Here is a 24,377-nt window from a genome sequence, read left to right on the forward strand (position 1 = left end):
CTGCCTGTGCTACTCGAGGAGGTAGCCGGGTTGGCAGTGGAGTTCCCCAGACTTATTGTCTTGGGGGACTTCAACTTGCCGTCACTTGGCGAAACCTCTGGACTGGCACAGGAGTTCATGGCCACCATGACAGCCATGGACGTGACCCAAGTAGTAGAGAGTCCGACTCACGAGGGAGGGCACGCACCCGACATGGTAGTCCTCTCTGAACAATTGAGTAATGGTCTGAGACTAAGGGGCTTAGAAGTATTGCCTTTGTCATGGTCGGACCAATTTCTACTGCGGCTTGACTTCCTGGCTCCAATCCTTCCCCGCAGTGAGGCGGAACTGATTAGGTTGTTCCACCCCAGATGCCTGATGGATCCAGAAGGTTTTCAGAAGGCGCTTGGGGTTATTCCAGATACACTCATCCACAGCTCGGCAGAGTCTCTGGCTGAGGCCTGGAACAAGGCTGCAGCAGAGGCTCTGGACCGAATTGCGCTGTTGCGACCTCTCCGTGGCGCTAGACCCCATAGAGCTCCATGGTTCAATGAGGCGCTCCGGGAGTTGAAACACCAGAAGAGACATCTAGAGAAGTGTTGGAGGAAGAGTAAGTCCGAATCCGATCGAACACTTGTAAGAGCTCACATTAAGACTTACAAAGTGGCGCTCAAGGCGGCAAGATGCGCGTATCATACCACCTTGATTGCATCAGCGGAATCCCCCCGGCCACTCTGTTTAAGGTGACCCGCTCCCTTCTTAACCAGGGGGGAGTTGGGGAGCCCTTGCAGAGTAGTGCCGAGGATTTTAACACATTTTTCGCTGATAAAATCGCTTGGATCCGGGCGGACTTCGACTCCAATTTGATAACAGAGTCGACTGACAATGAGTCAGTCGAGGTGACTGGGGCACATACTTGTCCACCTGTCTGGGAAGAGTTTGATCTGGTGACACCTGATGAAGTGGACAAGGCCATTGGAGCTGTGAGTTCTGCCACCTGCTTACTGGATCCGTGTCCCTCCTGGCTGGTTTCGGCCAGCAGGGAGGTGACACGGAGATGGGTCCAGGAGATTGTCAACGCCTCCTTGGGGAGGCGGTTCTTTCCGGCTCCTTATAAGGGGGCACTTGTGCGCCCCCTCCTCAAAAAGCCTTCCCTGGACCCAGCCGTGCTTAATAACTACGGTCCAGTCTCCAACCTTCCCTTTATGGGGAAAGTTGTCGAGAAGGTGGTGCCACTCCAACTCCAGCGGTTCTTGGAAGAAGCCGATTATCTAGATCCCCAGCAGTCTGGATTCAGGCCCGGCTTCAGCACGGAAACTGCTTTGGTCGCGTTGATGGATGATCTCTGGCAGGCCCGGGACAGGGGCTTGTCTTCTGTCCTGGTGCTTCTTGACCTCTCAGCGGCTTTCGATACCATCGACCATGGTATCCTTCTGCGCCGGCTGGAGGGGTTGGGAGTGGGAGGCACTGTTCTTCAGTGGTTCTCCTCCTACCTCTCCAGTCAGTCGCAGTCGGGGTTAGTGGGGGGTTAGAGGTCGACCTCTAGATTTCTCCGTTGTGGGGTGCCTCAGGGGTCGGTCCTTCCCCCCCTGCTATTTAATATCTACATGAAACCGCTGGGTGAGATCATCCAAGGGCATGGGGTGATGTATCATCAATATGCGGATGATACCCAGTTGTACATCTCCACCCCATGTCCAGTCAATGAAGCAGTGGAAGTGATGTGCCGGTGCCTGGAGGCTGTTGGGGTCTGGTTGGGTGTCAACAAGCTCAAACTCAATCCAGACAAGACGGAGTGGCTGTGGGTTTTGCCTTCCAAGGACAATTCCATCTGTCCATCCATTACCCTGGGGGGGGGATTATTGACCCCCTCAGAGAGGGTTCGCAACTTGGGCGTCCTCCTTTATCCACAGCTAACATTGGAACACCAGCTTTCGGCTGTGGCGAGGAGGGCGTTTGCCCAGGCTCGCCTGGTGCACCAGTTGCGGCCCTATTTGGACAGGGAGTCATTGCTCACAGTCGCTCATGCCCTTATCACCTCGAGGTTCGACTACTGCAACGCTCTCTACATGGGGTTACCTTTGAAAAGTGTTCGGAAACTTCAGATCGTGCAGAATGCGGCCGCGAGAGCTATCGTGGGGCTTCCTAGATTCGCCCATGTTTCTACAACACTCCATGGCCTGCACTGGCTGCCGATCGGTTTCCAGTCACAATTCAAAGTGTTGGTAATGACCTTTAAAGCCCTTCATGGCATTGGACCAGAGTACCTCCGGAACCGCCTTCTACCACACGAATCCCAGCGGCTGATAAGGTCCCACAGAGTTGGCCTTCTCCGGGTTCCATTGACCAAACAATGTCGTTTGGCGGGCCCCAGGGGAAGAGCCTTCTCTGTGGCGGCCCCAGCCCTCCGGAATCAACTCCCCCCGGAGATTAGAACGGCCCCCACCCTCCTTGTCTTTCGCAAGCTCCTTAAAATCCACCTCTGTCGTCAGGCATGGGGGAATTGAAATTTTTCCCTTCCCCCTAGGCTTATAGAATTTATACATGGTATGCTTGCTTGTATGATTGGTCTCTTAAATTGGGGTTTTTTAGATTATTTTTTAATATTAGATTTGTTTACATTGTCTTCTTTATTGTTGTTAGCCGCCCCGAGTCTTCGGAGAGAGGCGGCATACAAATCTAATAAATAAATGTAAAAAATGTGCCGCGGTTCAAAAAAGGTTGAAAATCACTGGACTAAGCAATGCAGGTTGGCAGGACCACGGGGGAGGGCCTTCTCTGTTGCCACCCCGGCTCTATGGAATCAATTCCGCCGCCCCCCCGAGGTCCATACTGCTCCCACCCTACTGGCTTTCCTTAAGGCCATGAAGACCTGGCTATGCTTCCAGGCCAGGGAGGGGCCATGAATCAATAACCATCATGGCCATATTGTATGAATGTCATGTATGCATGTTGACAGGTTGGTTTATTATGGCTTTTAATTAATGGTTTTATAGTTTAGATTCCATATTTGACTTCTTTTTATTGTTTTTGTAATTTATGCTGTTGTAAGCCACCCGGAGTCCTTTGGGATTGGGCAGCCTCGAAGTTTAAATAAGTAAGTAAGTAAGTAAGTAAGTAAGTAAGTAAGTAAGTAAGTAAGTAAGTAAGTAAGTAAGTAAGTAAGTAAGTAAATAAATAAATAAATAAATAAATAAGCAAGCAAGCAAATAAATAAATGAGTAAATTAAGTAAATAGATAAATAAGTAAATAAATAAATAAACAAGCAAGCAAGCGAATGAACAAATGAATGAATGAGGTTGTCTACTATAGACCTGTAAGTATACTGTATTTTACAATGTAGAAGCACTGCTCAGTGTTCCACGTTACTTGGTGCCAAAGTAAATAATCCCCCCGTTAATTGGATGTTTGGACTTTTGACTCTCCACAGAATAGTCGAGGAGGTGAGGGCCCTCAAATTCAATGTTGAACACGAGCAGGAGATTGTTCTACGGAACATCCGTGGGGTAAATATTTCAGAAACCATGATGGCCAACAACACCATTCATGCAAAAACCGGTGATGTTCTCTCGACGCTGATAAACCTGCAGAAGGTACTGTTTCAGCCCTGTGTCTTAAATTAGAATGTTGGGGTGGGGGTGGGGGCAAGGACAGATAGTCCTTGACTTACGACCACAATTGAGCCCAACATTTCTGTTGTTAAGTAAGATATCTGTTAAGTGAGTTATGCCCTATTTTAGGACTGCTCCTGCCACCATTGTCCACTGAATCACTGCAGTTGATAAGTTAGTAACCCGGTTGTTAAGTGAATTTGGCTTCTCCATTGACTTTGAGGTCACAAAAAGCAATCACACTGCAACTGTCATAAATATGAGGCAGTTGCCAAGCATTTGAATTTTGATCACAAAGGAATGCATGCCACCCAACCTGTAGGTCGTATCCCTTGAGCACAAGCGTTTTTTTATTTTGTAATTTCATCCAACCTTTGATCCATTGTAAAGCACATGCCTGATAATTAAGTTCCCAGTCTGGGAATCCAAATCCACCTTGTTTTTTATTGTCTTGTAAATATTTTAATCTTATTCTAACTTTTTCCCCAGCTCATACAAATTTCTTAATTATTTTATTTAAAGAGTCAAAATATTTTTGATCTAATTTTATTGGAATAGTTTGGAACAGATATAAGAACTTTGATCATATGAGCATGGGGAATCAGTGATGGGTTGCTACCAGTTTACCCCAGGTTGAGCAAATCATTAGTGGTACTGGCCGGAGGCTCCACCCACCCACCCAGGCGTCATCATAGACAATCTGCACATGTACAGAAGTGCTGTGTGCAAACAAAGCATGCGTACACATTCACAGTTCCGAACCGGTAAGTGAAACCCACTACTGATGGGGATGCTGCAAAAGTCATTAACTGTGAAAAACAGTCATAACTCCCCTTTTTCAGTGACTTTAAATGGTCACTAAGTGAACTGCACTAAGCCAAGGGCCACCTGTATACAATATACAAGCTGTTGTTTCTAGGAGCTCAAAATGTTGTGTGAACACAACCACTGTGAGTTCAGAATAAAATGCAATTATACTTTTCATGTATGTATAACCTGTATCATCCTGGATTTCCTGCTCATCTTTTTTTCATGGGTGTCTTTCTTGGACAGGCACACTTAATCGATCGAGAGTACCAGAAAGGAGAAGTAAAATCAGCAGCTATGAGAGCCTTGCGACAGGCTGCAGTGAGTAGAAGGGTGGGCTTGGGTGTCAGTTTACATTAATGTAGGCCAAGGGTAGGATAAGTTGGCTCTTCTATGACATTATTATTACTATTACTATTACTATTACTATTACTATTACTATTACTATTACTATTACTATTATTATTATTATTATTATTATTATTATTATTAATTGGATTTGTATGCCGCCCCTCTCCGCAGACTCGGGGCGGACTGTGGACTTCAACCCCCAAAATTCCTGAGCTAGCATGATTGGCTCAGGAATTCTGGGAGTTGAAGTCCACAAGTCATAGAAGAGCCAACTTTGCCTACCCCTGATGTAGGCTATGTGCTAGGTGTGTGTCAGTGGGGTGGTGATAAGAGCTCTCTAATTCTATAATGACTCTGTATTTAAGTTGCGAAAGCAATGATGAAATGCCTTTTGGTACCTGGTGGCTATACCTTAATTTTTGGGGAGAAGGAGAGCCATGGACATGACAGAAGAGGTCCAATATTTGAGAGGCTGCCACAGAGAGGAAATGGTCAAGTTATTTACCAGGACACCTAAAGGTCAAACAAGGAATAATGGATGGAAACTGATCAAGGAGAGATTCAAAACCAGAAATAAGGAGAAAATTTCTGACAGTGAGAGCCACCAGCCAATGGAACATTTTGATTTGGAAGTTGTGTGAGCTTTATCATTGGAGGCTTTCAAGAAGAGACTGGACTGCCATCTGTCAGAAATTGTGTAGGGTCTCCTGCTTGGGTGGGGGTTGGACTAGATGATTTACAATACCCCTTCCAACTCTGTTAATCTGTTAATCTCCTGAGGGACAACTCATGTCACTTGTTATCATCCCATCCCATCAATTCATTCATTCATTCATTCATTCATTCATTCATTCATTCATTCATTCATTCATTCATTCATTCATTCATTCATAGTTCTATAGCTTCCCAATTGAGTCAAATGACTCTGAGTAGCTCACAACACACAAGATATACACATGCAAAACAGTATATGTAGTTCTTTGCTCAATAGTAGTAACCGTGAGAGGGATATTGGACTCCTAGTGGACAATCATTTAAATATGAGCCAGCAGTGTGCTTCAGCTGCCAAAAAAGCCAACACAGTTTTAGGCTGCATTAACAAAGAAATAGAATCAAGATCACATGAAATGTTTTTTCACATACACACTACACACAGTGCAGTGATGCATGCTCCCACCACCCAACAACATTCAAACCCCTCAACCAAAATGAGGGTGTACCTTGTTTATAGAATTTTAAACGAAGAACATTACAATATTTACAAATTATAGAGTGATTCCAATTTACCTTGGTCTCCAATTCTACTAACCATATAACCTCCAACCCTGTCCCATTGTCCCATCAGTTCCTGCACTTTATTTTCATTAATCATGTTCATCTTTATATCCATAATTTCAAACTGAATGTGAAATGTTAATACCATTTTATAATGCCTTAGTAAGGCTACACTTGGAATACTGCATTCAGTTTTGGTCACCAGGGTGTAAAAAAGAAGTTGAGACTCTGGAAAGAGTGCAGAGAGGAGCAACAAAGATGATTAGGGGACTGGAAGCTAAAACATATAAAACAACGGTTGCTGGAACTGGGTACGTCACAAATAGACCTCCGTGGAACTTACTTCATACTTCCTACGCTCTGAGTCTTTGGAGAGGGATGGCATACAAATCTACTAAATAATAATAATAATAATAATAATAATAATAATAATAATAATAATAATAATAATAAATGGTTAATAGAGGGAGCATGCAGAAGTGCACTGACATGCCTATCGTCCCTGTCATTGTACTTTTATTCTCTTCTTGTTCTTGCTTTTCTTTGACAAATTTTAATAAGCAAATAAAATGTCTATCCTGATGAAAAGAAGGACTAGGGGAGACATGATAGCAGTGTTCCAATATCTCAGGGGCTGCCACAAAGAAGAAGGAGTCAGGTCTATTCTCCAAAGCACCTGAGGGTAGAACAAGAAGCAATGGGTGGAAACTAAACAAGGAGAGAAGTAACTTAGAACGAAGGAGAAATTTCCTGACAATTAGAACAATTAACCAGTGAGGAACAACTTGCCTCCAGACGTTGTGAATGCTCCAACACTGGAAGGTTTTTTTTAAATTCTCTGGTTTTGTGTTCTCAGACCCCGGAGCTGGATGAACCTGAAATATTAGCCCGCCGACAAACTTTGGTAAGAATATTGGACTGATTTTTGGACTATTTCTGCCTTTTTTCCTATTGGTCAGCAAAAAGCCCAATGAAACAGCAGATTAGAAGCTGTCCATTTTTCTACATTCAAAGCAGACATGTCAGACATGAAAGTCCAGGCCAGAAAAAAGTTCAATTAACCTGATGCATTGCTAAAGGCCTACATTCAAGAATCTTCTTAAAAGTCAACATCTGGTTATAATTAATTACCAGTGACAGAGGGGCAGAATATTCTGGTCTTGCTGGGGAGAGGTAGATATGGCGGGAGTCACGGGGCTAGCCGTTCTGGAGGAAGAAGGGATCGCTGCCTAAAAGCGATCCCCTGTTCCGGTCCTGTGAGCTCAACCCGGGGTACTGGTGACAAGTGTAATCTGGGCCCTGGGCTCAGGCTGCTGCTCCTCAATGCCAGATCAGTATTAAACAAAGCTCTCCTTATCCGGGATTTGATCCTGGATGAGGAGGCCGATCTGGCATGTGTGACCGAAACCTGGCTGGGCCCAGAGGGAGGAGTTCCTCTCTCGGAAATATGCCCAGCTGGGTTTCAGGTATGGCATCAGCCGCGACCCCAGGGAAGGGGGGAGGAGTGGCTATTATAGCTAAGGAGAACCTTTGCCTGCGTGGACTCGTTGCCCCTGAGATTGCGGGTTGTGAGTCCCTCCTTGTGAAGTTGGACTTAGGGGTTCAGGTGGGCTTGTTACTCATGTACCTGCCTCCCAGCTGCGTGTCAACAGCCCTGCCTGTGCTGCTTGAGGAGGTGGCCGGGCTGGCGGTGGAGTTCCCCGGACTTATTGTCCTGGGGGACTTCAATCTACCGTCACTCGGCAGTTCCTCTGGACTGGCACAGGAGTTCATGGCCACCATGACAACCATGGACCTGACCCAAGTAGTTTAGGGTCCGACTCACGAGGGGGGACACACACCTGACATGGTATTCCTCTCGGAGCAATTGAGTAATGATCTAATTGTCATGGTCAGACCATTTTCTACTGCGGCTTGATTTCCTGGCTCCAATCCTCCCCCGCAGAGAGGCAGAACCAATTAGGTTGTTCCGCCCCAGATGCCTGATGGATCCAGAGGGTTTTCAGAGGGCGCTTGGGGTTCTATCAGATTCACTTGTCCAGTGAAGTCTCTGGCGGAGTCTCTGGCTGAGGCCTGGAATTGCTTTGGTCGCGTTGATGGATGATCTCTGGCGGACCCGGGACAGGGGCTTGTCCTCTGTCCTGGTGCTTCTTGACCTCTCAGCGGCTTTCGATACCATCGACCATGGTATCCTTCTGTGCCAGCTGGAGGGGTTGGGAGTGGGAGGCACTGTTCTTCAGTGGTTCTCCTCCTACCTCTCCGGTCGGTCGCAGTCGGTGTTAGTGGGGGGGTCAGAGGTCGAACTCTAAATTTCTCCCTTGTGGGGTGTCTCAGGGGTTGGTCCTCTCCCCCCTGCTATTTAATATCTACATGAAACCGCTGGGTGAGATCATCCAAGGGCATGGGGTGAGGTATCATCAATATGCGGATGATACCCAGTTGTACATCTCCACCCCATGTCCAGTCAACGAAGCAGTGGAAGTGATGTGCCTGGAGGCTGTTGAGGACTGGATGGGTGTCAACAAGCTCAAACTCAATCCAGACAAGACGGAGTGGCTGTGGGTTTTGCCTCCCAAGGACAATTCCATCTGTCCATCCATTACCCTGGGGGGGGGGAATAATTGACCCCCTCAGAGAGGGTTCGCAACTTGGGCGTCCTCCTCGGTCCACAGCTAACATTGGAACACCAGCTTTCGGCTGTGGCGAGGGGGGCGTTTGCCCAGGCTCGCCTGGTGCACCAGTTGCGGCCCTATTTGGACAGGGAGTCATTGCTCACAGTCGCTCATGCCCTTATCACCTCGAGGTTCGACTACTGCAACGCTCTCTACATGGGGTTACCTTTGAAAAGTGTTCGGAAACTTCAGATCGTGCAGAATGCGGCCGCGAGAGCTATCGTGGGGCTTCCTAGATTCGCCCATGTTTCTACAACACTCCATGGCCTGCACTGGCTGCCGATCGGTTTCCAGTCACAATTCAAAGTGTTGGTAATGACCTTTAAAGCCCTTCATGGCATTGGACCAGAGTACCTCCGGAACCGCCTTCTACCACACGAATCCCAGCGGCTGATAAGGTCCCACAGAGTTGGCCTTCTCCGGGTCCCATTGACCAAACAATGTCGTTTGGCGGGCCCCAGGGGAAGAGCCTTCTCTGTGGCGGCCCCGGCCCTCTGGAGATTAGAATGGTCCCCACCCTCCTTGCCTTTCGCAAGTTACTCAAGACCCACCTATATTGCCAGGTATGGGGGAATTAAGACATCTCCCCCAGGCTTTCTTATATTTTATGTTTGGTATGTATGTGTTGTATGGTTTTTAAATTGTTGGAGTTTTTTAATATAATTTTATTATTAGATTTGTTCCATTGTTATACTGTTTTTATTATTGTTGTGAGCCGCCCCGAATCTTCGGAGAGGGGCGGCATACAAATCTAATAAATTGAAATTGAATTAGGTAAAGGGGAGGGAGGTTGGGCTTAGTTTGTATGTACAGTGATCCCTCGAGTATCGCGAGGGTTACGTTCCAAGACCCCTCGCGATACTCGATTTTTCGCGATATAGTGGTGCGGAAGTAAAAACACCATCTGCGCATGTGCACCCTTTTTTCCATGGCCGCGCATGCGCAGATGGTGGAGTTTGCGTGGGCGGCGGGGAAGACCCAGGGAAGGTTTCTTCGGCCGCCCAGCAGCTGATCTGCTCAGCAGCGCTGCAGCAGCGAGGAGCCGAAGATCGGGGTTTCCCCGCCGCCCACGCAAAGGGGAAACCCCGATCTTCGGCTCCTCGCTGCTGCGGCGCTGCCGAGCAGATCAGCTGCTGGGCGGCCGAACAAACCTTCCCTGGGTCTTCCCTGCCGCCCACGCAAAGGGGAAACCCCGATCTTCGGCTCCTCGCTGCTGCCTGCCCGCCGCTCGCCCGCCCGCCGCCCGCCGCTCGAGAGCAAGAGGGGGAGAGATAGAGAAAGAGAGAGAAGGAAAGAAAGAGATGAGAGAGGGAGGAAGAGAGTGTGAGAGAGGAAGAAGCAAGAGAGAGAAAGAGAGAGAGAAAGAAAGATGAGAAAGGAAGAGAGTGACGTCATCGGGTGGGAAAAATCGCGATATAGCGTTTCGCGAAGATCGAGATCGCGAAAATCGAGGGATCACTGTATATACAATATAGGGATTAGAGGCTAAACCCTCTTTTCCATCCCTCCCTCAGGTTTTGCCATTCCTTCTTCCCAAAATAAATGAAGGGATGTTTGGTTGGCTGCTGCTGATATTTCTTATTGAATTTTAGATTTTGTTAAGTCACAAAATACTAATTTTGTATTTTTAAAATGAGATGGATGGATGGATGATGTTGTGAGTGAGCCTAGATCAACTTTGATAATGTCGGATGATGAGGATGATGAGGCAGGCCTGTCTGGGTACACTGGGCCCATGGCTTGCCAGCCGATGCAGAGGGTGAAGAGGAGATAGATGAGAGTGAAGAGGAGGCAGAAGTGTTAAAGTAGACTACTTCTGAGTCAGAAGAGGAAGAAGGGGGTGTTAAGAGATAATGACCCACTGCTGGATCCCAGATTTAGAAGAATTCAGAGTAGACAGGATAAATTGTACAAGAAAAGGAAGTAATCTATACTGTGTAACTCTAGAGTTGCTGATTCATCACAAGGGGTATAAGAGTGGGAGTCTGGATAAATGTTTGTGGAGTTGCAACTATTTTTATTTATTTATTTGTCAAACAAGTATAATATTATAGTACATATTAACATAACATAACATAAGTAGAACGTAGTAATAGAAAGCATAATAAGACAGTAGGACAGGGACATTAGGCACAAAAGTGCACTTATGCACGCCCCTTACAGACCTCTTAGAAAAGGAAAGAGGTCAATTCTAGATAATGTAAGGTTGAAGATTTTGGGGTTGGGGGAAGCAACAACAGTCAGGTAATGAGTTCCAGGCGGTAACCACTCTATTGCTGAAATCATATTTTCTGCAGTCAAGTTTGGAGCGATTTACATTCAGTTTATATCTATTACGTGCTCTTGTGTTGTTGTTTAAAGGTGAAGTAGTCACTGACAGGGAGTACATTATGATGTATGATTTTATGAACAACAGTTAAATCAGTTCAGAGACGACGTAGTTGTAAATTTTCTAGATTTAGTATTTGAAGTCTGTTACGTGAGGAGGAGTGAAGGACTCTTCTTGTGAAGTACTTCTGGACTCCTTCGATTGTATTAATATCTGATATGCAGTGTGGATTCCACACAGGTGAGCTATATTCTAGAATAGGTCTTACAAATGTTTTGTATGCTCTGGTTAATAAATCAGTGTTTTTAGAGAAGAAGCTACATAAGATTAGGTTTACAATTCTTAATGCTTTTTTGGCAATGCTGTTACAGTGGGCTCTAGCACTTAGGTCATTGGAAATGAGTACTCCAAGGTCTTTGACTGAGTGAGGGTCCTCTGTTAGTTCAGTTTTACGAAGTATGTATTTAGTATTTGGATTATTTTTACCAATGTGTAGGACGTAGCATTTGTTGGTAGAGATTTGAAGTTGCCAGTTGTTAGACCATTCAGCTACATGGTCAAGGTTCTTTTGAAGAGTAGAAGTATTGTCAGTGGTATTAAATAGTTTAACATCATCAGCAAAGAAAATACAATTGCTTGTGATATTGTCACAGAGATCATTTATGTAGAGTATAAAGAGAGTAGGTCCTAAAACACTGCCTTGTGGGACACCACTGTTAACTGGAGCAGGATTAGATATGGCATTAACTATTTTGACCACTTGTTGTCTGTTGGACAGGAACACTGAAATCCAATCATGCAGAGGTCCAGTTTCAATAATGGCAGTTGATTTCGGTGTGCTCTGATAAATCTGCTCAGAAAATCTTGGCCTTTTGCTCTAAAAAGGCCCCTTGCCTGAAATGCTGAAATGCCCAGACATTTGGTAAGCTTGCCAGTGCTAATTTGATGTATTGAGGACTTATCTAAAAGGGGACCGCAATGATTTAACCTTTGGAGTGGCTCCCGGAATAATTATTCAGAGGCTTCAGTTTGGAATGCCATGTTACAGAGATGATGTGATTTCTTTGAGAAAAATGCTGTAAATAAAGTTTGTTTAAAGAAGTGGAGAGCATTTCCAGCTGGGCACAGGATGGATGGAAGGAAGGAAGGAAGGAAGGAAGGAAGGAAGGAAGGAAGGAAGGAAGGAAGGAAGGAAGGAAGGAAGGAAGGAAGGAAGATTTTAGAAAGTGTGCGTGTAAACCTAGGAAAGAATGGAAATAGGAAGTAGTATCTAAACCCTGGATTTAGCCAACCCTTCCAGAATTGTCTCCTTTGTACCATTTTTCTTTGCCATTTGCCAACTTCATTTTCACTCTTTCTCCCTTCTCTAGCCAGCAAGATTCGAAAAACAACAATTGAGTTTAGTAAGTGTTTCATGGGGTTTGCGCTTCCTTCAGTTATTGTGGGAAGAGACGTACCATGCTTAGATCCCAAATAGAGGTTCCACCCATGCTCATGTTGACACAAGCATTTTTCAACTTATTGAGTTTCATTGACTCCAACTTGAGAAGACTGGGTGTTGGTTCACCAAGTCTTTTATGAATAAAGGGCAAGGCCTCTTCTTGTCCTTTGGAGGGGCTCTAAGGGCCCTACTTGGACTTTTGGGGTGAGGAGGGATTCTTCCTCCTTCTCTTCCTTTATATTAGTGCTTCTCAATTATCTTCTGTTACACCCTCCCCCAAGAAGAAGTAAACATTTTGCGACACCCCCCCCCCCCCCAACTCTCCACCGGGACAATTGTTTGCAATATTCAGGACAGTTCCACTAAAAAACCTCAAGCATTCTATTAGCATGATTGGGGTGTAAAGTGGATAAAGATTCTTTTCTCTATCACACAATACTAGGACAAGGGGGCACTCCCTAAAGCTCATAGGTAAGAAAGTGAGGACAAATAAATGGAAATATTTCTTCACCCAGAGGGTCATTGGTTTATGGAATTCACGTTCAGAAGAGATTGTGACAGCTGTCAGCCTGGATAGCTTCAAGGCAGGGTTAGACAGATTCATGGATGCCAAGTGTATTGGTGGTTATTGAAGCAGAGGTCCGATTGAAGTGAAAGAGGCACTCTCTAAAATCACTCGTGGGCTTTATGGTTGAAGGTGACTAAAACCTCGGTCTTCTCACTTCTAATCTAACTGCTTCACAGATTCTCAACCTTTCTAATGCCGCGGCCCCTTAATACAGTTCCTCATGTTGTGGTGACTCCCAACGATAAGTCTAGCACCAGTTCTCCCAACGGAGCTTTAAGCTGATTGGTAGAAAGGTCAGAGGGACACCCCCACTGTAAACGCCTGATTGGTTGGATTGTAAAAATATGTTCCAGGGTGCCAGAATAGAAGCTTTAGTTCCTAACACCAGGGGAAATTTGTCTTTTCCCCCATGGTCTTAGGCGACCCCTGTGAAGGGGTCCAGATCCCAAGGTTGGGGAACTACTGTTTTAGGGACTCAAATGGAGCTTGGGTTCTTCAGCCGTGAGTTATTTGGCTAATGTAAGACAGAAAGACTTCTGTGCTGACTTGAGAGATTAACTCTGATCTGTTGGACTCATAAACTATCATTGCTCTGGCAGATGCCGAGGACTGCAGCTTTCTGTACTTAAAGAAAACCTCTTTGTTTTTTTACAAGCCTGTGAGTGTGTGTGTGTGTGTGTTTGGTTAATTACTTCGTTTTTTGGTGGCCCGCAGCCAGGCAGAACACTATGGATATGGTGATATGAAGGATATGGGATATATGGAGTTCTACACTCCTGAAAAAAATAAAGTGAACACTGAAATAACACATCCTAGATCTGAATGAATGGAATATTCTCATTGAATACTTTGTTCTGTACAAAGTTGAATGTGCTGACAACATGTGAAATTGTCAATCAGTGTTGCTTCCTAAGTGGACAGTTTGATTTCACAGAAATTTGATTTACTTGGAGTTATATTGTGTTGTTTAAGTGTTCCCTTTATTTTTTTGAGCAGTATACAATATGGAGGATGTTTTCTTGATATAACGACATAACCTTGGATTTGCACACCCCTTTCTCTTTTTCGCTCCTGTTTGCCTTCACTCTTAACATTTGAATTTGTAGAGTGCCCCTCTGAGTTAGAAACTTGATTTGTTTTATTGGTTCACACAGTGTGTCAACACACTAAAAATGTACCCAAGATTAAAACTAAGTGTATAATGTCAGCCACTAGACAAATTTTAACACAGCTATGCAGGTGTTTCCTCAACTTACGACCACAATTGGGACCAGAATTTCTACCACTAAGCAACATGGTCATTAAGTGAGTTACACATTATTTTAATGACCTACCTTTGGCGCAATTGTTAACTGCAGTTGTTACATGAATTGTGCTGTTTTTAAGATGAATTTGTCTTTCCCCATTGACATCATTTGTCCAAACCAACTGGTAAGCTTACAAATGGCATTCACATGACCCTGGGACATTTCAACTACTGGTTGCCAAGTGGCCAAATTTTCATCATGTGCTCATGGGAATTCTGCGATGTTTCTAAGGGTGAGGATCGGTAGGAAGTCACTTCTATCAATGCTGTTGTAACTTTGAATGGCTGCTAAATGAATGTGTACATGTCCAGGACTCCCTGTGGTTCTATTGCGATGTTTGATCCTTTTACTTTGATTTGTAGACACCAGAAATCCAACCCGAAATGTTTCAGACTCGTCGAAAAACTTTGGTAAGGAGATAAATAGTAATACGTCTGTGCATGTCTATCAATAGGTAGTGTGCATATCCAGACATGAACACATACTGTACAATCTTTATTGTTCAATCGCTAAGTTGTGTCCACCTCTTTGTGACCTCATGGACCATAGCACAACAGGTCCCCATGTCCTCTATTGTGTGCTCAAATCCATGTTCATTGCATCAATGACGCTGTCTTAACCATCTCATCCTCTGCCGTCCCCTTCACCTTTTGCCTTCAATCTTTCCCAACATCAGGGTCTTTCCTAGTAAGTCCTCTCTTCTATTTGGTGGCCAAAATATTTAAGGTTCTGTACCTGTCCTTCCACAGAACAGGCACGGTTGATTTCCTGTAGCATTGACTGATTTGATCTCCTTGTAATTCCAAGAAAGCACAACAAAGAATGTTCCCAGGTTTTTCACCTAATTTCCTCCCCTCCCAGATGTCTCTGGTCACATTGTCCAATGAAAGTGCTGGCAGGCTGTTTGGCCATTCCTCCTTTCACAGCCACCTGTTAAGATGACCTTGGTTCCCACAGGAAAACCTTATGTTTTGATGGATCAGCTGGTCTGTCTACTTCCCCACCTTTCTTTCCTGCTCTCAAGGCTTGTGGCAACTATGAAGCAGCCAAGTTCAACTTCAGAGTTAACCTTGGTCCCTGAAAATCTCCTAATGCTGCTTGGCTTCCCTTACGGGTGTTTGAGGCAGGCGTTTGAAAATGGATACGCCAGTGAGGAATGCTTTCAGCGACGTCGAAGAGACACAGGGGCTCAGTGGCTAAGACGCTAAGCTCGTCGATCGAAAGGTCGGCAGTTCAGTGGTTCGAATCCCTAGTGCTGTGTAAGGGGTGAGGTCCCGTTACTTGTCCCAGCTTCTGCCAACCTAGCAGTTCGAAAGCACGTAAAAAAATGCAAGTAGAAAAATAGGGACCACCTTTGGTGGGAAGGTAACAGTATTCTGGGCACCCTCAGCATTTAGTCATGTTGGCCACATGACCACAGAATTGTCATCAGACAATGCTGTCTCTTTGGCTTAGAAATAGAGATGAGCACTGACCCCTAGGATCAGGAATGAGTAGCCCATATGTGCGAGGGGAACCATTACCAAACAACCCCCCCCCAAAAAGATGGCGGAATACTAGAGATATCATTGGCAAAAAAAAAGAAAGAAAGCTCGTTGTCCCAAAAAAGGAGGAGATAACAAGAGATTTATTTGTTTGTTTGTTTGCTTGTTTATCTATCAATCAATCAAATTTCTAGGCCACCTTTCTCCAGGGGACTCAGGGTGGCTTACAGAATAAAATCAATACAAAATTACAGATAAAATTGCTCTGATGATGCTATTTAGTTTGGTAATAACTAAAGCAATAATATGGTAATCACTTTGCAAGGTCATAGAAAGATTGGCAACAACCAAAATCGAAGAGAACCAAGAACCCATCTCCAATTTTGGGTCATAATCACAATTCTCTCATCTACACTTGAGGTGGTGTTCACAAAGGGATACAGTAATACAATTAGAGCGCAATAGGTATTCTTTGACAACTCAGTTTCCCTCACTATTTCCTCCCATCTTTCTCTTGCTAGCCTGCGGGAATTATTCACCGAGAGATCTCATTGAAGCCAACCAGGGTAAGATTGTATGAGGGGAGTAAAGAGGGACTCGTTTCTTCCCTAAGCATTGCAGAACTTAGGAATAGCACATAAACTTTTACAGACGTCTTTAAATGGTTTACAGAATCAATCTATTGCCCCCAACAATCTGGGTCCTCATTTTACCAACCTTGAAAGGATCGAAGGCTGAGTCAACCTTGTATCGGTCAGGATCAAATCTCTGGCAGTCGGCAGAATTTAGCCTGCAATACTACATTCTAGCCACTGTACCACCACAGCTTTTACATCCTCTGGCAATAATAGGAAGTCATCAGACATGGAGCCATCTTTGTGGCTGTGGGGAAGCAGGAGTTTTGTGGGTGATTTTTGCCATTTTACAAGTAATCCCTAAAACAAGGCACCCATATTCATGTTGAACATGAGCCATTAAATTTCAGGACTGTAATCTCTATGTTGTCTTGAATGTTCTGGGAAGGGGCGGATTTAAGAATCGTGTGTAGGCTTACAAATTGCCCATAGAAACATAGAAGATTGACGGCAGAAAAAGACCTCATGGTCCATCTAGTCTGCCCTTTTACTATTTCCTGTATTTTATCTTAGGATGGATCTATGTTTATCCCAAGCATGTTTACCATGATTTACCAACCACGTCTGTTGGAAGTTTGTTCCAAGCATCTATTACTCTTTCAGTAAAATATTTTCTCACGTTGTTTCTGATCTTTCTCCCAGCTAATCTCAGATTGTACCCCTTGTTCTTGTGTTAACTTTCCTATTAAAAACACTTCCCTTCTGAACCTTTCTGAACCCTTTAACATATTTCGATCATGTCCCCCCTTTCCCTTCTGTCCTCCAGACTATACAGATTGAGTTGAGCCCATACTTCTTTCAGGCTTCTTCTTACAAAGGTCTATGGCAGGGGTGTCAAACTTGATTTCATTGAGGCCCACATCATGCTTGTGTTTAACCTTGGGAGGGGGCATGGTGGGTGTGACCATGGTATGCATGCCAGCTTAACGTCAGTATGTTGGGTGTGCCTGTGGGTGGCCCAAATTCTCTGCCAGTGAAAATGGGCTCCTAAGCTTGGTTTTCAGCTGTGACAGTTGCCTGCAAGCTCCTGCCAGAGAAGGTTGCAGGAAGCCATCGCAGCCGAAAATGGAGTTCAGGGGCCTATTTTCACTGGCAGAGGCACCACCGGCTAGTCCTTTGCTGTTTCCAGGGTGGCCAGTGGGCCAGATCTAAGCACCCAGGGCAATGTTCCCTCTAATTTTTTTCGGTGTGGGCAGAAAAGTATAGTGTCTGAGCAGCAGTCCCCTTGGGAGTATAAAGTAGAAGTATAAATAAATAAATAAACAAATAAACAAACAAACAAACAAACTAACTAACAAACCCCTTCTGTTTTATTAAAAGAAATTAATAATACAACAAAACCTTGCGCGGCCTTGGAAAAGGGTGCGCGGGAGGTGTTTTTGGGTGCGCGGCGACGCACCTTAGAGCAGGGGTCCCCAAACTTTTTACACAGGGGGCCAGTTCGCTGTCCCTCTGACTGTTGGAGGGCCAGACTATAAAAAAAACCCTATGAACAAATTCCTATGCACACTGCACATACCTTGTTTTAAAGTAAAAAACAAAATGGGAATGTATTATTTAGAGGGGGGAGAAGGTCTGAAATTCATATATGTTTATGTTTTGTTTTTAATTTTCTTTTGTTGACATCTGATTGGCTATACAAGGTTTTCTTGGCTTATGAAAAATAAAGAAAGAAAGAAGGAAGCACTTTGGCATAATGGTTAATAAGTTAGAAATATAATTGGTGTTGCACTTTTTGAAGGAACATTAAGGAGGAAATTTAATTAAAAGAAAATGAATGTAACTGGATGACAAAATTAGAAAAAAAAACTTTTGCAACTTTTTTGATGATTGATATTAGTTATTAACAAAATACTGCATATTATTCATGGAAAATTAGATGGTATACCGTGTTGTTTGAATGTATGTTGAGAGAAAGATTTAAAAAATTACCCCCCCCAACAGTCCTTCCTTTCTCTGTCCCTCCATTCATTTCATTCTTCCTTCCTTCCTTCCTTCCTTCCTTCCTTCCTTCCTTCCTTCCTTCCTTCCTTCCTTCCTTTTCCCCTCCATTTCTCCTTCCTTCCTTCTCTTTCCTTTTTCTTTCTTTCTCTCTCTCTTTCTCCTGTGCTCTTGTCACTCACAGGCGGGCCAGATAAATGGCCTCATTGGGCCGCATGTGGCCCGCGGGCCGTAGTTTGGGGACCGCTGCCTTAGAGGGTACATTGACCCAGGGGGCTGGATTTGGCCCCTGGGCCTTGAGTTTGACCTCCTTGGTCTATGACTCAGTGGTTCTCAACCTGCGGGTGGGGACCCCTTTGGGGGTCGAATGACCTTTTCACAGGGGTCACCTAAGACCGTGGGAAAAGACAAATTTCCCATGGTGTTGTTGCCTATACTCCTGTTCAGTTTGGGGATTTTTCAGATTCTGATTCAGAAAGTGTTTATGAATTAGTGGTAGGGCCTGATTTACAGGCAGAAGAAGTAGGAGACCCACCACAGGACGTTTCTATGAGTTCAGATTCATGTGAAGGAGAAACAGATGGGTAAATCCTTATTTCAGACGCTTGCAGAGGCGAAGAGAGCAAGTGTCAGGAAATAAATTTTAAGGAGAGGAACGGGTTAATTAATTAAGTAATTAATTCATCACGTCCGGGTGTCAGTGGAAGAGAAGGGTTGAGTTGTCAATCTGCTATTAAGAAATATGGAGGTTTCTTCAAGCGGCTCCGAAAGTAAGCTTTGCCTTATGTGCTTTTAATTGCAGATTTTATTACTCTGGGCTAACTTTGACTAACCATAAATCTTAGAATGACTTGTGGAATGCTTTAATGATTTTGATGTTGCCTTGCCTACCGAAGTTTAAGATAAGAGAGCGCTGTGTGCTGAGATGATTTAGTGTGGAACAGAGGAAAGAAAAATAAAGATGATGTGTTGTTTTACAAATCTATGCATTTAGCAATCCTTTATTAGTCAGAGATCAGAACAGGTGTTAGGAAATAAAGCTTCTATTCTTGGAACCTAATTTTACAATCCGACCAATCAGGCATTTACAGTGGGGGTGTCGCTTTGATCTTCCTGCCAATCAGCTTCAAGTTCTGTTGGGAGAATTGGCGCTAGACTTATGGTTGGGGGTCACCACAACATGAGGAACTGTATTAAGGGGTTGCGGCAGTAGAAAGGTTGAGAACCACTGTATGGAGATTTTCAATAATCTAGATCATACTTGTCTCAAAGGTGCTTTTTTCTTCTCTCAAAAAGCAACTAGAATGTTTTTTTTTTTAAAAAATGAAGATTATTCCCTTCTTATCCAAGAAGTTATTCACCAGTTATAATTGGATGGTGGGGGGAATGGAAGGAGAGATACTGACAGGAATTATAGAAGAATTGTATTTCTTTGCAATCATCCAGTCATAGCAGTCTGGAGAATTGTGGGAATTGGAAGTCCACAAGTCTACACTAGGTTGGACACCCCTAATAGATTGTTCTTCAGGTGAGAACCATCACCTGATTTGCATTTTCTTCTTTGTCTGTCCTTCTTTAGACTGAAAGCCCTACAGATTCTGGCAAAAATAATGGAACGAGTGAGGTGAGTCTCTAGACCTGGATTTGGCAATCTTTGGCCAGTATATTGCTTAAAGCGATGATTCTCAACATTTCCTTCAGTTTGGACCATCATTAAATATCTTTTTTTTTTGCCTTTTTTATTTTTTCAACAATCCATACATTAATCCCTATACCTTCAGATATTATAATATTGTAAATACATACTTATGCTGTACATTTTCTAATCAATCATTCATACATTAATATGCTGTATAAAACAATTTATTACAGGCATAATTCCATGAAATCATAGTGCTTCTAAAGAAAAAGGAAAAAATAAATAAATCTAAGTTTCTTTTCTGGGATATCTACCAATTAATTTCATACAATTTCCCCCAAAATTAACCAATATTTACCAAAGTAATTACTCTTCCCTGTGCCTGTTTAACTTTAATTGGATCATGGCCATGGAGCCCCCAAGATTTAAATCCTAAAATTTCTTCAAGCCTTTCAGAACCATGTGATAACATCACAGCCCCCCCTCCCCAAGCCAGCAGTTTGCGGACCCACAGGTTGAGAACCATTGACGTATTGCATCCTATTATATCCATTCAAAGGGGGGTGATTTTTCTGTTGGGGGAGCAGCTAATAAGTAAAAATGGGTACTCAAAGCTTCTGTAAAGCTGAAAGTCTTGATTTTACCTGGAAAACTCCCCTGGAAAACACAAGAAAGGATGCAGCTGATGATGATTAAAGTGCAGAGAAGAGCCACAAAGATGATTTAGGGGACTGGAGGTTAAAATATATAAACAACGGTTGCTGGAACTGGGCATGGCTAGTTTAATGAAAAGAAGGGCCAGGGGAGACATGATAGCGGTGTTCCAATATCTCAGGGGTTGCCACAAAGAAGAGAGTGTCAACCTGTTCTCCAAAGCACCTGAGGGCAGAACAAGAAGCAATGGGTGGAAACTAAACAAGGAGAGAAGCAACTTGGAACTAAGGAGAAATTTTCTGACAGTCAGAACAGTTGATCAGTAGAACAGCTTGCCTCCAGAAGTTGTGAATGCTCCTACACTGGAAGTTTTTAAGCAGATGTTGGATAACCATCTGTCTGAAGTAGTGTAGGGTTTCCTGCCCAAGCAGGGGGTTGGACTAGAAGACCTCCAAAATCCCTTCCAAGTCTGTTGTTGTTATTATTCCCAGCTTTTCAATTATGTCCTCACGAGCAATGCCAATACATCTGGATGTCAACTCTGAGGCGAACCTGGCTAGGGCCATTTTGGAGGCTTCAGAGTTGCCACAATGCAAAAAAGGCATGGGGGGGGCATAGTTAGATGTGGGTTTTGTAGCCAAAACAAAGTTGGGAACTAAGGACATTCCAACACAGTGGCTAGAGAAAGGAGTGAAATAACCAGGCAACTGGCCAGCACCTTCATTGGACAATAATAATAATGACAATAATAACAACAACAACAACAACAATAATAATATATTAGATTTGTATGCCGCCCCTCTCCGCAGACTCGGGGCGGCTCACAATGTGACTGATTGTTTGGGGAAAGACGGAAACTTTTGCTTTTCAATCCCGTGAAAACCACAGGGACTTATTTAATTATTTATTTATTTAATTAATTATTTAATTGGATTTATATGCCAACCCTCTCCGAGCACTCAGGTTGGCTTACAACATATAAAAAACCCAATGCAACATCATAATTTAATTACCATAATTTTAAAACAGTTAATTTTAAACCCCAGTAGTATTAAAATCAGTCATTGCCATTCACACAAACAAACATGCACTACATTCATTTGGCCAGGGGCTAGGGTCTAATGGCCCCAAGCCTAGCAGCAAAAATGAGTCATGAGACTCTTGTGGAAGGTGGGAAAGATGGGGGCAATGTGCATCTCTGGGGGGCAGCTGATTCCAGAGGGCCGGAGCCCCCACAGAGAAGGCTCTTCCCTTAGGACCCGCCAAATGACATTGTCTAGTTGACGGGACATAGAGAAGGCCAACTCTGTGGGACCTGACCGGTTGCTGGGACTCATTTTAGAGTCAGCTTTCACCAGTTGTGCCAATATGATCTCTCCAATAAAACTATTCTTTGAGGAAATTGCTTGCCTCATTGTTCTGCTTTCATTACTTGGAACGTGACACAGTATTGGGTTGCTACCAGAGCAGGAGGGGGACGCCGTCCTAGTAGCAGAAATGGAGCTGTATGCACAGTTCCAGCCATGAGATTCGGCTTCTGCACATGTGCCAGAAGCCAAATCGTGCGGGAGGACGTGCGTACAGGTGAGATTTCGGTGATTTTCACTGATTTTTCTGCTTCTGGGCATGCACAGAAGTGAAAAGAAATTGGCAAAAATCACCAAACCTCGTGTTCAAACACGTCCTCCCACAAGATTTGGCTTCTGCGCATGCACCAGAAGCAAAACTTTTTTGGCATAAATCACCAAAATCTCACGCTCAAACGCAATCTCGTGTGGATGCACACTGGAAGCGGCCTAAGTGCTATCCACCCTTGGCTATGTCTTTGTACTTCTCAAGTCAGGTCAAAGGTCATCGTGCAGCCACCAAGCTGAATATCTTTCTCACCTTTATGAGGATTTGACCCCCACCCCTTCTATTCAGTTATTCTCAAATTCTGTGTGGACAAGAATCTCTGTGGTTTACTTGGCCAGGTTTTTCAGAAGTGGCTTGCCATTGGCTGCTTTAGGGGACTGATAGAGAGAGGGATTGGCCCAAGGTCCCCAGCAGGCCTTGTGCCTAAAGCAGGACTAGAACTCACAGCCTCCCTGTTTCTAGCCCAATGTCTCAACCAGTGATGGGCTGCTGCCCCCATCAGTGGGGGGGACGCAGCAGGGGTAGTAAGTTTATGCACTCTTTATTGAATACTGAATAGTTTTCTTATTGTCCTTCCTTCTCTAGTATTTTAGTATGATCCTTAATTACTTTTAAATTAGGAAATAATTAAATAGTATCCTTTTACCCATAAACGCTTTAATCATTATAATCATTATCTAGAACTGACCTTTTATAGCAATTAAAGAAAATTGAGCTACTTGCTTAATCTGTTATCATACTGAACCTACCGGGTTCAGTATAAAACCTTCAAATGTTACTGTGCTCCTCAGCAAATAATGCTGTCTCTATCATTTGTCCTTTTTGTGGCTATTCAAATAATGTGACTTAATCAACTGAAAAAGAGTCCAAGCACTTATCTGAAAACTTATCTTGGTCGGTAAGTCACTCCCACCAAGTCACATGACCTTTACGCCACCCCAGTCACATGATTGTCAAGCCACTCCTACCTGGTCACATGACCATCAAATCACACCTACACAATAAGCCACGCTCATAGTGTGGTAGTAAAATTTTTTGCAGCCCTTCACTGGTCTCAACCACCATAGCAGTCATGGCGAACCTTCTTTCCCTCGAGTGCCAAAAGAGCATGGGCACGCATTATCGCACATGTGCGAGTGCCCACACCCAATTCCTGGGGAGGACGAAAACAGCTTCCCCTGCCCCCTGGAGGCTAGAAATGGCCTGTTTCCCAACTTCCGGTGGGCCAGTAGGCTCGTGTTTCACCCTCCACAGGCTCCAAAGGCTTCCCTGGAGTCAGGGGAGGGTTAAAAACACCCTCCCCCATCCTCCCAGAGGCTCTCTGGAAGCCAAAAATGCCCTCCCAGAGCCTCTGTGTGAGCCAAAAATCAACTAGCCGACACACATCTGCAGTTTGGAGCTGAGCACGGGCAACAGCTCATATGCCAGCAGATATGGCTCCGTGTGCCACCTGTGGCACCCATGCCATCACTACCCTATAGAAAACTGGCTCTCGGTAGGAAATATATTGATTTTATTCCAAGTCAGAACTGTTCTTTCTTCTCCACTCTCCAGCCTCCTCCCTCTACAGATTCTACAGATCAAAGCCAGAAGTATCCAGACAGCACGGTAAGATGTTAGGAAGGGTACCGCAAAGGTGCTTGATGCTACCTAAAATCCTATTTCCCACTTTCTGATTTTTCCCCCCCTCGGCCAGCCTGGAAGTAGCGAAGACAAGGATCAGGAGAGGAATATGTAAGTCTCTGGACATCTATAGAAAATATAATTTCATTCAAAATCAGAGTGGAGAAATGATTTATGATTTATCTTTCTGTTTTCTCCCCATTTCTTTCCCTTCCTTCCCCACAGCTAGCAAGCAATCCGGACCATAAGCACTGACTGACCCAGGTAAAGCTTTAAAACACAGAGAAATCAGCACTTACATCCCTGCAGATCACAACGGGACCTCCTGCTAACTCATACTTCCCAGCAGCCAATAAGGGCCCACAGAGTTGGCCTTCTCCAGGTCCTGTCTGCCAAACAATGTCGGTTGGCGGGACCACAGGGAA

At 44.3% G+C, this 24,377-nt stretch overlaps 1 protein-coding gene across 1 annotated transcript in view; it reads left to right on the top strand.

The window, feature by feature from the left end:
• CATSPER4 (cation channel sperm associated 4) overlaps positions 1-24,040 on the top strand; it is a gene marked incomplete at its 3' end in the record, with an annotated part of 64,152 nt that extends 40,112 nt beyond the window's left edge. Inside the window, exons 13-15 of the mRNA XM_070764652.1 lie at positions 12,396-12,428; positions 23,884-23,937; positions 24,026-24,040. Coding sequence (XP_070620753.1) covers positions 12,396-12,428; positions 23,884-23,937; positions 24,026-24,040 — 102 coding nt within the window. The remainder of the gene's footprint in view (positions 1-12,395; positions 12,429-23,883; positions 23,938-24,025) is intronic.
• Between the last annotated feature and the right edge of the window lie 337 nt (positions 24,041-24,377).

Source organism: Erythrolamprus reginae, chromosome 11 (genome assembly GCF_031021105.1).
Source record: "Erythrolamprus reginae isolate rEryReg1 chromosome 11, rEryReg1.hap1, whole genome shotgun sequence".
Classification (NCBI taxonomy): Eukaryota; Metazoa; Chordata; class Lepidosauria; order Squamata; family Dipsadidae; genus Erythrolamprus; species Erythrolamprus reginae.